We start from the raw sequence: 13,734 nt of genomic DNA on the forward strand, positions 1-13,734 counted from the left end.
TGATTACATCTTTTCAAATGTTACAGAACCAAATTTGTCCAAAGAAATGCTGCAAACAAGCAGTGAAGTAAAACATTTGATCAGGAATGTGGTTGCAACGGACCAGCCGAAACAAGGTTTCTGACAGAATACATTCCTGAGCCCTATTACGACATGACCAGGAGCATGTTTCACAGAGGTTGTACGACTCCCCCTTGTGGCTCCAACAAAATGCCTAACTATTTATCCAAAACGAGGAAGAATTCAACCAAGGAGAAAGATGTATGCTGATTTTATTCGTCTGAAGCAGTTCACATGGCAAAGCATTTTACTGGCTGTTGGTTTTGAAATGAATGGACTGCAATAGACAAATAAGAGATCAATACTGCTTGGCTTTTTTTCTTCTTTCATAGGATAAACAAAAAGGTGCATTTTCTCTTTTTTTCCTGTTCATGACAAGACAGTAAGAAAATATTCTCTAATAAAGAAACAGCTGAAACTGTTTTTTATATTACAAAAAAACCCCATCTAACTACAGATTAGATATAATATGCATAAATAAAAGCATAAGACTTGATCTAAACATTTCCAGTCATACCATCAATCACAATTCACATAATTTGGTTTACACTCTAATGTCTAAAAACTACGCAACATGCGATCATGTAGGCTGTTGTGTCGATACTTCTAAAGTTGTTTTACTAGAGTAAAACAAACTTAAAGCATATGAACACCTCCCATTAAGGCCCTAACACAACACAAACAGCACCTACAGTAGCTAAAAATAAATTAAAACCCCTGAATATACGCATAACATAAGACGGTATGTTTGACGTCACATAGCCCTACCAGACAGAGACCTGCATAGGACGGAGGGAACATAAAAGGCAAAAAGATTTCAAACTATAAGTCTACAGGCCTGGTGGCGGACATCAGTCGTCCTTGGTTGAGAGGGTTTCTGGGTGAACCTCTGTAATGGTTCATGTCCTTCCCTACTACCTGCTGCACAAGAGGCTTCTGAGCTCCTGATGGATCAGGCACAGAACAGTCCACTTTTGTCTTTGGTTGGACCTTGTTGGTCATGTCGTCCAGAGCACAGGCCTTGGGTTTACGGGCCAAGGTGCTTGGCCTTTTGGGCGGGACTGGAGGTGCTTTCTTTATGGGACAAATGCTGTTGGACAGTCCCATTTGTGCCTCCCCCTGGTAAGGCTGAAGCTGTGAGTGAGGGGACAGGCCACTCTCCAGGCTTACGGCCTTCCCCAGTGGACCACCCTGGCTGAGTTCTGCATGTCTGGTGGGTCTCCTGCTCTCCCCCAGCAGAGTGTTCATCCTGCGGATAGTTTGACGCACAGGGGTACGCTGGAACTTGAGTGGCGATCTGGTTTGTTTGGCCATGGAGCCTCTGGGAGACCGCAGTGTGAGCTTGTTGAAGTGATGAATGTGGTCTGCCACCCGGCGCTTCTCAGTCTCCAGACTGCGTGGCGAGAGGGGTTGTTGTTTCTCGACTTCGGAACATCTGTTTTTTTCCTGTACCGCACTGACTATAGTACCTGGAGGTGTACCAAGCTCACCTCTGAGTTCAAAGTCCAGCTTGTAGGGAGTGGACTGCAGCCCAGGGGAGACACCCAGTTTAAAGGGAGCCGGACTGTGGATGTCCAGAGCATCGATCAGCCTGCTGCAGTTCACCTGCTCTTCCTCCCTTTCACTCTCTACCACCACGAAGCTGTTGTGGCTACTGATGGGAGCATCACAGAAGGAGTCTTTGTCCACCTTTAATGCTGGACTACAGTATACATCAGACTCGGAAACTACACTGTCAATATGCAACGGTGATAAAGTGTCAATTTCACTGTGGCCAAAGGTAATGTTGTGATCATTAGCCAGAAGGCTCTCTGGAGCTGGAAAGCTGGAGGCCTCTGTGTCCACAGACAGAACTCTGCCTGTAGGAGTCTGCGGTGGCAGGACTAGGATGTTGTCTGACGGGTTTGTTGCGCATGTTCCTGTAGAGTTGCAGGGGTCCTGTATGACAGCTTGGAGGTCACTGTCCGACTCAGCGAATGCAGTCTTTATTTTCAGCAGGGTGGGACCGGCTCGGTTCGGGGCTTTAAGGATGGAGCACTCACTCTCCAGGCTCTCAGCACTGGAAGCACAACACAGCTTCTTGGGAAGGCTGGCCACTGCTGGGGGTTTTGATATGACAATGGCTGGCTCAGACATGTAGTTGGTCTTTAGGCACATGTTCATGGGGGTGTCTGTGAAAGATCCTCTGCTGAAAGCCTGGGCTCCTACAGGAGTCTCCCCGCTCCATGAGATCTGGTGGACACTTGAGTCATATTGCGGGGTCAGCAAGTTGTCCTCAGACTTACTGATGTACTTGGAGCCTATAAAACAAAGTGGGATATTAGTAGCCATTACAACTCAAAGGACTACATCCCGAAGTAGTTTATTAGATTTGTTCTTTTGGTACTCACTTTTGGATTCAGCCTTTCTAGGCACAGCAGATGGAGTGAACTCTGTCTCTTCGGTAAAACAAAACCTGGTGGTGCTCTCCTGAGTGGCAAGTCGCCAGCCAATGGACTCAGACCCCTTTATCACCAGCATGGAATGAAAAATGAAATGAAAGAAAGTTGGAGGATTATGTTGTTAATAAGGGACCCCCACAGATGTCACCAAAAATCTATAATTAATGTTAATTCCATGATCGTTGTGGTTAGTTCTTCAGAGGATGACAAAAATCACTCAGAAGAAACAAGACTGGATTTGTTGGCCAACAACTTTTTATTAAGTCAAGAATATACATTATAACTATAGAGAATTATTAAGTTTTAACAGCTCACCTTATTTACCCCACAACAGGTTACAATATATTTTATATCTATATAGTATATAACAACATTCACCTGAGTGCTTAACACAGCAAATCACTGAAAACCGAGCACTAGAAATATCCTGTGGCTTTGTACCATACAAGTAGGAACACAATTTACTATTACACATTGTAGAAAAGTTACTGAAAAAAAACAATACACATTATTTTTAAACCTGTGCACCTATTAGTTTAAATGTTAGTTACTGAAAGTAAACTATGTGTGCATTACACAATAAAAAAGTGCTGCTGTGCAACAATTTATCCGTGTGCAAATGTGTTACTTGATTTTAATACAGTGCAAACTGCAGCATATGTCTGAATGCATCTGATTTACACCACACTGTTCTCTATCTGTGAACCGGATGAGTGGAATGTGAGCTATTTCAGGCAACCACACTTACAGCATCTTTGCTGCTCTTCCCCATGCTAAAACGCAATCGCAGATATTTGTGTGGTGCTTCTTTCTTGCTGGCTTTAGGAGAAAAGCAGCCGGCACTCCCAGATTCAACTCTGAAAAAATGATATACATTCAAACAATTACCACTGTAAGATAACCTAGAATACCATGCAACTCTGATATTTCACAAACTGTTATCTCTCTGTGTAGTATAGCATTGTGGAAAATACATGGTTGTGCACAATACATTTTATGGCATCTTTTAAAAATCAGGGACTGTATGTTGTGAATGTTTGTTACTGCACCTTACTATAATTTGTAAATCACAGAAGGTGCAATATTTTTTAATGGTGATGTGTGTGTCAAAATAACATTTTAAATTAAATATAGTTGTGCTGCAGAGATGTCTTCACCTAAACATCATATTCAAGAGACTTAAGAAAACATTTGTTTTTTCAATAAAAATTTGAATAATGATGGGAAAATTATCATTCACCCTAGTTTTTCCAAATCTTTTCACAATATCAGTCAAAATAATTGCAATTCGGTGTTTTTTTCCCCCAAAATCGTTCAGCCCTAGTACATGGCCACACTTTTATCATGTTGTCTATGAGACACAAAACATAATTGTGAATTTTGAAAGGTAACTGGAGGACAGTGAGTGAGAAAGTGTGTACCTGTTGACAGCATGCCTGTTGCTAAGTCGTCGGCTCTTCCTCCTCATAGAGGTAGTTGAGTGCCTTCTAGACCTCCCTGCTGATGACTGGGTATTTTGGGAAGAGTCCAAAACTCCAGAGGCACTGTTAGCTGGGGGGGGGGGGTTATAAATAAAAAATAAAAAGGGGGGCAGGAGGGCGTGTAAACTTAACCACAAGCTTTAGATGTAGTTAAATAGTTGATGCCCATTTGATCAAACAATCATCAATACCTGATCCAGGCGTGGACGTCCCGCTGAACAGAGTACTGGGAAGTAATTCTATCCCAAGGTTCTTTTTGATAGATCTACGTTTTTTGTTTGAGAATCCAAAGGAGTGACCAGACTCCAAAGGAAGTTTTCGCTTTGAAGATGGTGTTGCAATCACAGGAGTTGCAGAAGAAAAAACTGGCAAAAATCACAAAATTAATAACTTGAAAAATTAATGTTATAATAAATTTAGGATTTGCTGATTTAAATTTGAAAACATTGTAAAGATGATTCTGAGCCAAGTCATTGAGAGGAATTAGCAGGTCTTAGCAGGAATAAAATGTGTGGAAGATGATACGTGCAAATGACAGGCAGTGAGGCAAAGAAAACAAAAGCCAATAGACATTTGAAGCAAGGCATCATTTCACATCACTCCAATAACTTCATATTCATTATCAAGGGAAATGATTCAATTCATTTGAACCAGAAGAGAGAAAGCTTGTCATTTCATGTGCACAGCAGATGGTAGGGATGCACTGAATGTTCGGCCACCGAAATTAAACGGCCGAAAATAGCAATAAAAGCACTTTCGGTCAAGTTAAGTCAAAAGTTTAACCGAACAATTACGTTGACATGTCGGCAGTGTGGAAGCATTTTAAAGTGGCTGAGAGGAGAAGAAAGAAAAACAAAAACACACAAATCTGACCCGCTTTGAGTGTTTGTCACTCGTTTCTGAGAAGGCGATTAAGCTAGCCACCTAAATTTGGAGTGCACATGTATTCAAGCCTTTATGGTAAATACACTGAAACGGACAGGCAGGTTAGCGTCTTTATCCTATTATTTTCTTTTTTTACAAAGACAAGTGTTGCAGTATGAGAGTCCTACCTGAAGAGAGGCTTTGAAGTCTTCATGTTACGCGATAGGAGAACCACATACAACATTATTTATCAAACTGGGTCGGACTTGATGAATTTAGCAGAATACACATGTGACAAAGTCCGGTTTTCAAAATAAGGTGTCTACAGTATCGAAATAAGATTAATTGGATTATATTCACAGAAAGTATAAAATATATTACATGTGTACATTCAAAGTAAATGGACAATGTAATTTACTTTATCGGACCCTCTTGGGCCTCAGACCTAACCACCATAGTCCCTCCAAATCCCGTTGGAAACACTGAGTAAAAAGCACATTTTGACTATTTAATTTATGCAAATGGTTAAAAAAATAAATAAATGGAAAAATGTGAATGTACTTGTTCGGTAAATTTTTTCATTATAATCGGTTTCGGTCAAGTATTTTCATTTCAGTGCATCCCTAGCAGATGGTTTGCTACAGTATCATCATGCTACACGACAGGCAGCATTATTCTGACCATAGTACCTACCAAGACTGTCTGACTGGGTGGCATTTGTTGGTGTTCTATTAGTTTTTATCTTACTCAGAGCACCATTGACCATATCTGAAATATGAGACAAACCGAATCATATAAACAATCTCTAATGATTAAAGTTGCTTCAAAATACCATGATTGGAGCTTATCTGGCTAATTCGAGATTTGATTTAAACCTTTGCATATCGCAGCTTTGACCAAATAAATAAATGTCTGATGATATAGCCTTACCTCCAAAGCTTCGTCTGTGTCTCTTCTTCATCCCTGAGTCCAGCTCCTCAAGTTCATGGTGAGAAGGCGACAGACCGCCCGCCTCACAGCCAATCATGGCTGGAACTTTCTCTAAAAGAAACTGAGGTAACACACCTGTAACACACAGACATGGCCAAACTTTTAGTGCTAAAAAGCTACAGTGTGTACTGACCCAAACTGACCTGCATCATGACGTACCAAAGTTGTGGGCATTCTCTATGAAGCAGTGTATTATGGCTGCCTGTAGCTTGAGCCGTTTCTCCGTGTTGGCGTTCATCTTCTCTGTACCGTCTCCAAAGTGAAGGAGATTGGGAGCCAAGATTACAGACAAGTTACTGCTATCCATCTTATTCTCTGCACTCCTGCGAAGCAAAGAACAACAGTGGTATGTACATGAAGACAAAGGTAAAATTATGTTTTATGTAACAAAGTAATCCAAGTAAATATAATTCTGGCACCTCTTAGACACATTGTGGAGGAAGTCAAAAAAGTGACGCAGGACAGTTTGGTTTCTGTCAGGTAGTACACATGACAGGAGCATGGTGGCCGAGGTCCTGTCTTCCATGGTGGGGAGCTGCTGGGCCTTGAGGAAGGCCTCCTGCAGCTCTGTGGGTAGCACGGGCTCTGGCAGCTCCCTGAAGAACTGCTTCACCAGACCGGCCACATCACAGGGAAGTGCAGTAAACAGGCACTCCTCGCCCACATCTAATTTTGCCTGGAAAGAAAGGAGTGGAGAGAAAAAAAAAAACAAAAGAAGAGAGACAGCCCTGTTGGTTAAGACCTTTATCTGGGTCAAGGTCCCTCAGTAAAGTGTGGCAAGGTGAACTTCACCTATCACTCACCCGCAGTGCTTTCAGGCGAACGACAGAGCCTGATTTTCTGAACAGGCCCTCTGTGTCGACATGTGCCATGAGTTTCTGACATGCGTCAACCAGAAAGCTGAGAGTGCAGTGAAATGTCATTAGTACAAGATGGGACAAGAAATAACATGCCAACTGTACGCTCAAGCAAAATTAAATTAGCGTGTCCACTTGCCTTGGCACTCTCCCACATTCCATATTGTAGTACGGTAAGTTCTCCAGAGATACCCCGAAAACCTTTGTCTTGGGGAATAAATGATAAAAAAATATGACATCAACTCCACAATGTTAGATTTTAAACCGGAAAGCTCAAACTTTATCAGCATCGGACCCCTCATGTATTGATCTATGTCAAAATTTTGGACGCATTGTGTTTTTTTATACCATTAAAATTTGTTTTCTATGACCAGAGGAATTTCCCTGACGCACATTTGTACGACTTTTGATCAGTCAGTTTGATGGCTGTCTGCCAGACACTCCTAAGTTTAAGAGATCAAAGATGAAAGCTCACTTTGTTGTTTTTTTAAACCTCAACAGTGTGAATCTGTCCAGTGTTTTTCCATACAGAAGAATTACTTAATTTCAGCTCTTAACTTCTTCACATAATCTAAGGTTTGTGGCATTTTTCTTCCTACCACATTTTAAAGCATTTCCTGCAAATGCAGAAGTTCAGCTTTCATTTGAAAAGTCACAAAGTCTCTCGCAACAAACCATGTGACTCCCTGTGAGCCACTTACATAAAGCGATTAAGATGAAACTGTTTTTCTGGGTTAGTTTTGAAATTAACTGCTACAGAGGGTCTATTGCCAAAATGTCCCCAAAAAAAACCATCAACCATAAACATTTATGAGAAAACACTGCCCGTTTAGTGTCTTGTTAGACTTGGCTTTCTATTGCTGGTGAAGAAATTTATGGTGTGAATAATCGCAAGAACATCCAAACAAAGCATCTGCAGTGACAGACATGGGTGACAACGGCCAGTGAACAAATGGGTCTCATCAGTGGGGGCATGCTTTCATTAATATGCTAATTTGATTCAACAGCCTAAACAAAAGTATATCCAAGGTTGAAACTGGCCACTTGTTGATTCGTAGTAACGTTAGAGATAGTCAAGTCACTGCAAATGAAACCCAAATAAATCATGCACTGATGTAACGTTACATTCGCAATTGGTTGTCTTTAAACTTACCGAGCCGCTGGCTGTTGCCTTAACGTTACAGCTGGCTGCTTTGCTTTTGTTCCAGTTCTTTGTCTTTATCCCATAAGCTGAGCGCAAGTGTTGCACAGCAACAAGGCGCATCACGTTTTTCTCCATAACTTTCATTTTACACCCCTAACTTGTACCTTCAGATGCACTTTGCAACAATTCGTTCACTCTTTTGTCAGGACCAAAGTAAACTTGACATTCGTTGTATCGGTCCGGTCCTGACCCCGAGCCTTTCTAACTTTCTCCACCCTTCTGAAGCTAACGTTAACGTTAACTCATCCTCACGTGAATCGGAACTGCTCAAAGATCTCCACAGCAGCCAACAGCAAGAGCTACAGAGCTGCTCAGCCCCAAGGAGATGTTAACAACCTGACTAACTTTACTGTACCGAGCGCTTATTCAATGGCTAGCTTCATGCCTCAGTTCCGGTTGCTATGCAGTTAGCTAGCTAACATGATTCGGCTAGGTTAGCAAACCACATTAGCTCATTAACAAGCTTCTTACGCAAACAAACAACATAGCTTCTCGGTGTCTCACGACTTAAACGTACTCTTTACCTCTTCTCAAATGGTGAACTGTGTGAATTACACAGATTTAAGCGTCAGCTAGCTAACTGCATTGAGCTACGGTTGGCTCGTCAAATCGGTTGCTGTTGCCAGGCTGTCTGTTTCCGCAGAGCATTCAAACAGCGGCGCTCCCTACGCTCTACGCTGTGATTGGCTGGAAACGGTTCGAATAACATTCTCTGAGGCGCGTGTTTTATTATTCAGGGCAGCCTCACTGAGCGGGGCGGTTTCTGTCGTGCCAGATGAAAATTCAAGTGGACGCTTCTTGCCAACCGGTTGACTCTGTAAATCAAAATAGTCGCCCCTTTGACACGGGAAATGCACAGCAACTGGACTGCACGTTTTGCCATCATACTACACTTCTCAGCCATGATCTTAACACACAAACCCTATATTTGATTAGGTTCTCAAATGTTAGATGGTGAAACTCCAGTCAGCCTGTTTTTATGCACTTATGGCGCTTGATGTATAGTCTCTGTGTGTACACCATTTGATAGCGCCTTTGAAAACAATGTCCAGCGTGTTTAAACCAAAACGTTCCAGGTTGAAATGAGTTGAAGATGACCAGACTAGGGCCAATCCTCATAGATGCTGAGACCAAGAAATGATGTAATGATTGCAGAAGTGCTGTGAAGCACTAAATGATAACAAGGCTGTGTATTGCACAATACGTTGACCCTAGCAGACTGATGGCCATCCTGGCTTTAAGAAAGCTTAGTGTAAAGATGTGGAAAGATTCAAGCCATAGACTGTATAAAAAATCATCGCTACATATCACTACATATTTTTAATGCCTGTATAAATGTAATCTTTATATCTGTATCTGTATAACTGTATCACAGTTGTCTTTAAAACAAAGAAATCTAACCCTAGAGAAGAAGGAAAGTAAAACAATGTTGGTGTTTCTTCAGGTTCTCAAGGGAAAGTGAATGTTCACTTCTGACTTCAACCACTAGGTGGAAGCATCACCCTCATCTTTCTGCAAAGTCTTGATCATACAGGTGTTAGCTTAAAGGTGTGTGAGGCAAAGACAGATTGACCTGACACACAGAATCTCTGGTGTATGTACAAATGTCACAATGGCATATATACACAATGGCAATGTCACTCAATATTTGTGTATTTGCCTTACTGTAAGCATGACATAGCATGGCAAATTGTAATGGACAAGGATCCAGGTAGAGAAAACTTCAGCAGCGGAAATGAACTTCTTACTTTCAGGATATGTTTTAACAATCGGCAATATTTAGTGTCATTAGGTCTCAACATCTATTTCCCTGCACAGGAGCTTTCTATTAGAATTAAGTAATAATGCTGAGGTAGTTTCTTGGTCAATGTTTATCGGCATGTTTATGTTTCTCTGTCCTGGCTCCACAATGGTGGATTGAGCTCCCCATTGACATCAGGACTGCAGCTGAAAACTCATCTGTTCAGACTGCACCTTGGCTCAAATAACAAACATAAAAACTCTTTTTCCAATTCTTATTGCTTCTCAATATAGCACTTGAAGCAGTTCAGCATATTTGCTCTAAAACACCACCTTCACCTGCTTATGATGTCAGTCGCAAAAACAGCAAGTGATACTCTCACAAGGGCTTATCTTTATTACAATAGAACATACACATATATATACAGGAGACAACAACGTACGAATGCATGGATGAAAGGAGGTTGGTTGTGTGTTTAGAAGCATTTCCTGTGGACAATTGAAGGGCCGGCCTCATCATACTCTTGCTTGCTGATCCACATCTGCTGGAAGGTGGACAGGGAAGCCAGGATTGAGCCACCGATCCAGACGGAGTACTTCCTCTCAGGTGGAGCAATGATCTAGGCAACAAATTAACACCATGTTAGTTTTATTAAGTGTTAATTGACTTTGTTGATGAACTCGACTTAAAACCGTTGCAGTTCTCTCACCTTAATCTTCATGGTGCTTGGGGCCAGAGCTGTAATCTCCTTCTGCATTCGGTCAGCAATACCAGGGTACATGGTGGTACCACCAGACAGCACATTGTTGGCGTAGAGGTCCTTACGGATGTCAATGTCACATTTCATGATGCTGTTGTAGGCAGTCTCATGGATACCAGCAGACTCCATGCCTGGTAGAGGACAAGCAAATAGGATGAGTTTTGTCTGAGACAAAATGCTGCATTTCTTAGATCTATCACAAAACAAATGCAACCAATTACTCACCAATGAAAGAAGGCTGGAAGAGGGTCTCAGGGCAACGGAAACGCTCGTTACCAATGGTAATGACCTGACCGTCGGGAAGCTCATAGCTCTTTTCCAGGGAGGAAGAGGAGGCAGCGGTGGCCATCTCATTCTCAAAGTCAAGAGCCACGTAGCACAGCTTCTCCTTGATGTCACGCACAATCTCACGTTCAGCTAAGGAGCAGAAAGTTCACGTATTGAGATACAACACTTTCACACCTCTCGTAAACACACTGAACTAATGTATAACGATGGCATGGACCTACCAGTTGTGACAAAGGAATAGCCACGCTCAGTCAGGATCTTCATCAGGTAGTCAGTCAGGTCACGGCCGGCCAAATCCAGACGCATGATGGCGTGTGGCAGAGCATAACCCTCATAGATGGGGACGTTGTGGGTCACACCATCACCAGAGTCCAGCACGATACCTTTAGCAAGCAGAAAAGGACCATAGTTAGACATCTATGCATGTGAGGATTGGCAGCTGAATACAAGTCTGCCCTCTTCAAGTATCACATCAATAACTATATAATGCTGCTGACATCACTTGGCACACACACTGCTGGAGAGGGATTAACACCTCCCCTTAACAATGAGACAGGAATCTATCCAGATGACAGACACCCTCAGAGTGTAAATGTTCAACAGCTTCTCCCTTGCAATACAATTTCTTCTTATTTTAGGTCATTGCATAACTGACCACATGCTAAACTGGGTACATGTGAAAAAGTTGCAGTGAACTGACCGGTGGTACGACCAGAGGCGTACAGGGACAGGACGGCCTGGATGGCCACGTACATAGCAGGAACGTTGAAGGTCTCAAACATGATCTGCAAGAATAAGCAAGGACAATGTGAAAGGTTTGTCTTAATTCAAAAACAAATATGTGCAAACAGAGCAGAGAGCAGTGACTGTAAAGTACCTGGGTCATCTTCTCCCTGTTGGCTTTGGGGTTCAGGGGGGCTTCAGTGAGCAGGGTGGGGTGCTCCTCAGGGGCCACACGCAGCTCATTGTAAAAGGTGTGGTGCCAGATCTGACAGAGGAAAAAGAACCGCTGATGTCCAGACTGAAACAACTCTTGACTGGTAAACAACAACCAGTCGTCCAAAGAAAATGCCAAATCTAAATATAAGCAGCCTTTACGATGATGCAGTGAATTGTGATGAATGCGGAAATGTCAGCTGTCATGAATGCTGTAAATGAGTCTCTCTGTCAACACACACCTTCTCCATATCATCCCAGTTGGTGATGATGCCATGCTCGATGGGATACTTCAGGGTCAGGATACCCCTCTTGCTCTGGGCCTCATCACCTACGTAGCTGTCCTTCTGACCCATACCCACCATCACACCCTGAGGGAAGAAGAAAAAGAGGACATAGGGAGAAGCTGCTCTTGCTTTTTATCACTCATAACACAGGGTAAGATTTGGTGGTAGTAAAAGGGGATAGATTTAAGCCTACCTGGTGGCGGGGCCTTCCAACAATGGAAGGGAAGACAGCACGGGGAGCGTCATCTCCGGCAAATCCAGCCTTGACCAAGCCAGAGCCGTTGTCGCACACAAGGGCAGTAGTCTCATCGTCGTCACACATGATTAGGCTTTACTGGGGTGGTCTAAAATTTGAAGGGTGGATAGAAACAATAGGAGAGAAGGTTCAGGCTGGGTGTTGGGAGCAGCTGTCTAAACAGCCCATCATAGAATGCATACCATGAGGGCCTGTTATAAATGAACAATGACAGACACTTTATCACTGAAGTGGCTGATGATGTGGTAGAGTGACTAGACCTGCTATAACTGGAGAACTGGCATAATCAATAAATCATTCATGTGATTAATATATGTATTAGCTGTGATCCAGAGCATTTGAAAACGTGCCAACACTATCTCATAACTGCTCTAAAGGTATTATCATTTTCAAACACTAATACAACCCACCTCAATGCTTGCTATGTATAGAGAGCTAATTAGACTTGTCTTTGGATGCTATTTTGGTTCTAACCTTGTTGTACAACCACTGATACCATATCTCCACGACAATGATTGTTCCTGGGACTTCTCAGAGCTGCTGAGGTAACACCAAAAAGGGGCATAACAGAGAGACCTGTGATCTATTTCAAGCTCAGCACCTCCGTTGTGCTTAACAGGGTGAAACAAGTGACACATGGATCTCCCGCTATTTCAGGTCTGCGAGAGCTTGTCTGATTGCCAAGCCAGCACCCATCTGTCGCCACTCCATCACACTTTTGTTTTACTACATGGCTCCACGCCCCAGTTGCCTCTCAACTTCATTCACTAGTGCATCGCTGAATTTCTGCCCAGCTTTTGAGTGCTGATCCAGGTAATACTCCCATAAAACGTGTTACTGTATGCATAGTTTTGTCTATTGATTTACACAGAAACCTTCCATACCATGGAGTGCCCTTATCACAGTAAAATCACATCTTCTAATAATGTCAATCTAACATCCCATGGCAATCAATCTAGCATAACCAGTAACTAAATTTTTAAGTGTACTCAACAAGTTAGCAATTGCAACTTGTGAAAGCCATCAGTTGCATCATCCATTCATTCATCTATCTTACATGTCATCAGCTCAAAGCACAACTTGTGAACTTCATAAAACCAATCACATAAATCACACAGATATCCACCGTGATTCAGAGAAACATGCTGCAAAATGTACTCACCAAGGTGCACTGGTAGGCGGATGCTTCCACTGGGACAAAGGCTGAGGGTGAGAGGAGGCCCTTAAATAAGACCCAGACTAGGTCCAGGGACCAGGGGCGGGGCTGAGGGTTCACACAAGTCCAAATAAGAGCTGCCAGCAAAAATCAACAAGGCACAGGAAACTGTGTTTTACATACATGGATGTAAGTCACATGGCTGACACAGTTTTAATGAAATGTTGGTAGAGAATAAGTTAATGTGACAGTTAATGGAATATGACAGTTAGGTCTCAACAAAAAGGCAAGTGTGAGGGATCTTATCATACAGGTATCTGTCTGCATTCTGTTTATGTATTATTTAATTCAAGAGAATTAAATTAAAATTCACACAGTTTTCTTTCTGAAAGGAACATAAAGAAAAATCTGCA

At 42.4% G+C, this 13,734-nt stretch overlaps 2 protein-coding genes across 3 annotated transcripts; both read right to left on the reverse strand.

The window, feature by feature from the left end:
• Nucleotides 1–255: 255 nt before the first annotated feature.
• arhgap11a (Rho GTPase activating protein 11A) lies at nucleotides 256–8,530 on the reverse strand. Of its 2 annotated transcripts, XM_038729164.1 has the most exons (12): nucleotides 7,847–8,530; nucleotides 6,833–6,900; nucleotides 6,640–6,736; nucleotides 6,256–6,512; nucleotides 5,996–6,159; nucleotides 5,777–5,911; nucleotides 5,540–5,614; nucleotides 4,174–4,347; nucleotides 3,923–4,052; nucleotides 3,250–3,358; nucleotides 2,451–2,565; nucleotides 256–2,360 (listed from the first exon to the last, which is right to left on the reverse strand). In XM_038729164.1, the coding sequence occupies exons 1-12, from the start codon at nucleotides 7,979–7,981 to the stop codon at nucleotides 883–885; spliced, it is 2,937 nt and encodes a 978-aa protein (XP_038585092.1). In that variant the 5' UTR covers nucleotides 7,982–8,530; the 3' UTR covers nucleotides 256–882. The 2 variants fall into 2 exon arrangements, with proteins under 2 accessions (XP_038585092.1, XP_038585093.1); XM_038729165.1 differs by lacking the exon at nucleotides 5,540–5,614.
• Nucleotides 8,531–10,011: 1,481 nt separating this feature from the next.
• Nucleotides 10,012–13,459, reverse strand: LOC119909895 (actin, alpha cardiac muscle). The gene is made up of 9 exons (XM_038728155.1): nucleotides 13,328–13,459; nucleotides 12,103–12,253; nucleotides 11,865–11,993; nucleotides 11,564–11,674; nucleotides 11,387–11,471; nucleotides 10,908–11,069; nucleotides 10,624–10,815; nucleotides 10,348–10,529; nucleotides 10,012–10,257 (listed from the first exon to the last, which is right to left on the reverse strand). Exons 2-9 carry the CDS (start codon nucleotides 12,229–12,231, stop codon nucleotides 10,114–10,116), a joined length of 1,134 nt encoding a protein of 377 aa, XP_038584083.1. The 5' UTR covers nucleotides 12,232–12,253; nucleotides 13,328–13,459; the 3' UTR covers nucleotides 10,012–10,113.
• Between the last annotated feature and the right edge of the window lie 275 nt (nucleotides 13,460–13,734).

This window comes from Micropterus salmoides, unplaced genomic scaffold, assembly GCF_014851395.1.
Source record: "Micropterus salmoides isolate LMB-PRFRI ecotype aquatic unplaced genomic scaffold, ASM1485139v1 Ms_hic_scaffold_19, whole genome shotgun sequence".
In the NCBI taxonomy this organism is placed as follows: domain Eukaryota; kingdom Metazoa; phylum Chordata; class Actinopteri; order Centrarchiformes; family Centrarchidae; genus Micropterus; species Micropterus salmoides.

What these genes read in the sequence shown, in the direction of transcription:
- arhgap11a (XM_038729164.1), bottom strand. Translation starts at nt 7,981, where the DNA reads ATGAAAGTTATGGAGAAAAACGTGATGCGCCTTGTTGCTGTGCAACAC. An exon ending in AACAGGCATGCTGTCAACAG is followed by an intron (nt 3,359 to 3,922) that starts GTACACACTTTC and finishes TCATTTTTTCAG; the next exon opens with AGTTGAATCTGGGAGTGCCG. An exon ending in TAGAAAGGCTGAATCCAAAA is followed by an intron (nt 2,361 to 2,450) that starts GTGAGTACCAAA and finishes TTTGTTTTATAG; the next exon opens with GCTCCAAGTACATCAGTAAG.
- LOC119909895 (XM_038728155.1), bottom strand. Translation starts at nt 12,231, where the DNA reads ATGTGTGACGACGATGAGACTACTGCCCTTGTGTGCGACAACGGCTCT. An exon ending in CTTCCAGCCTTCTTTCATTG is followed by an intron (nt 10,530 to 10,623) that starts GTGAGTAATTGG and finishes GTCCTCTACCAG; the next exon opens with GCATGGAGTCTGCTGGTATC. An exon ending in CAAGCACCATGAAGATTAAG is followed by an intron (nt 10,258 to 10,347) that starts GTGAGAGAACTG and finishes TTTGTTGCCTAG; the next exon opens with ATCATTGCTCCACCTGAGAG.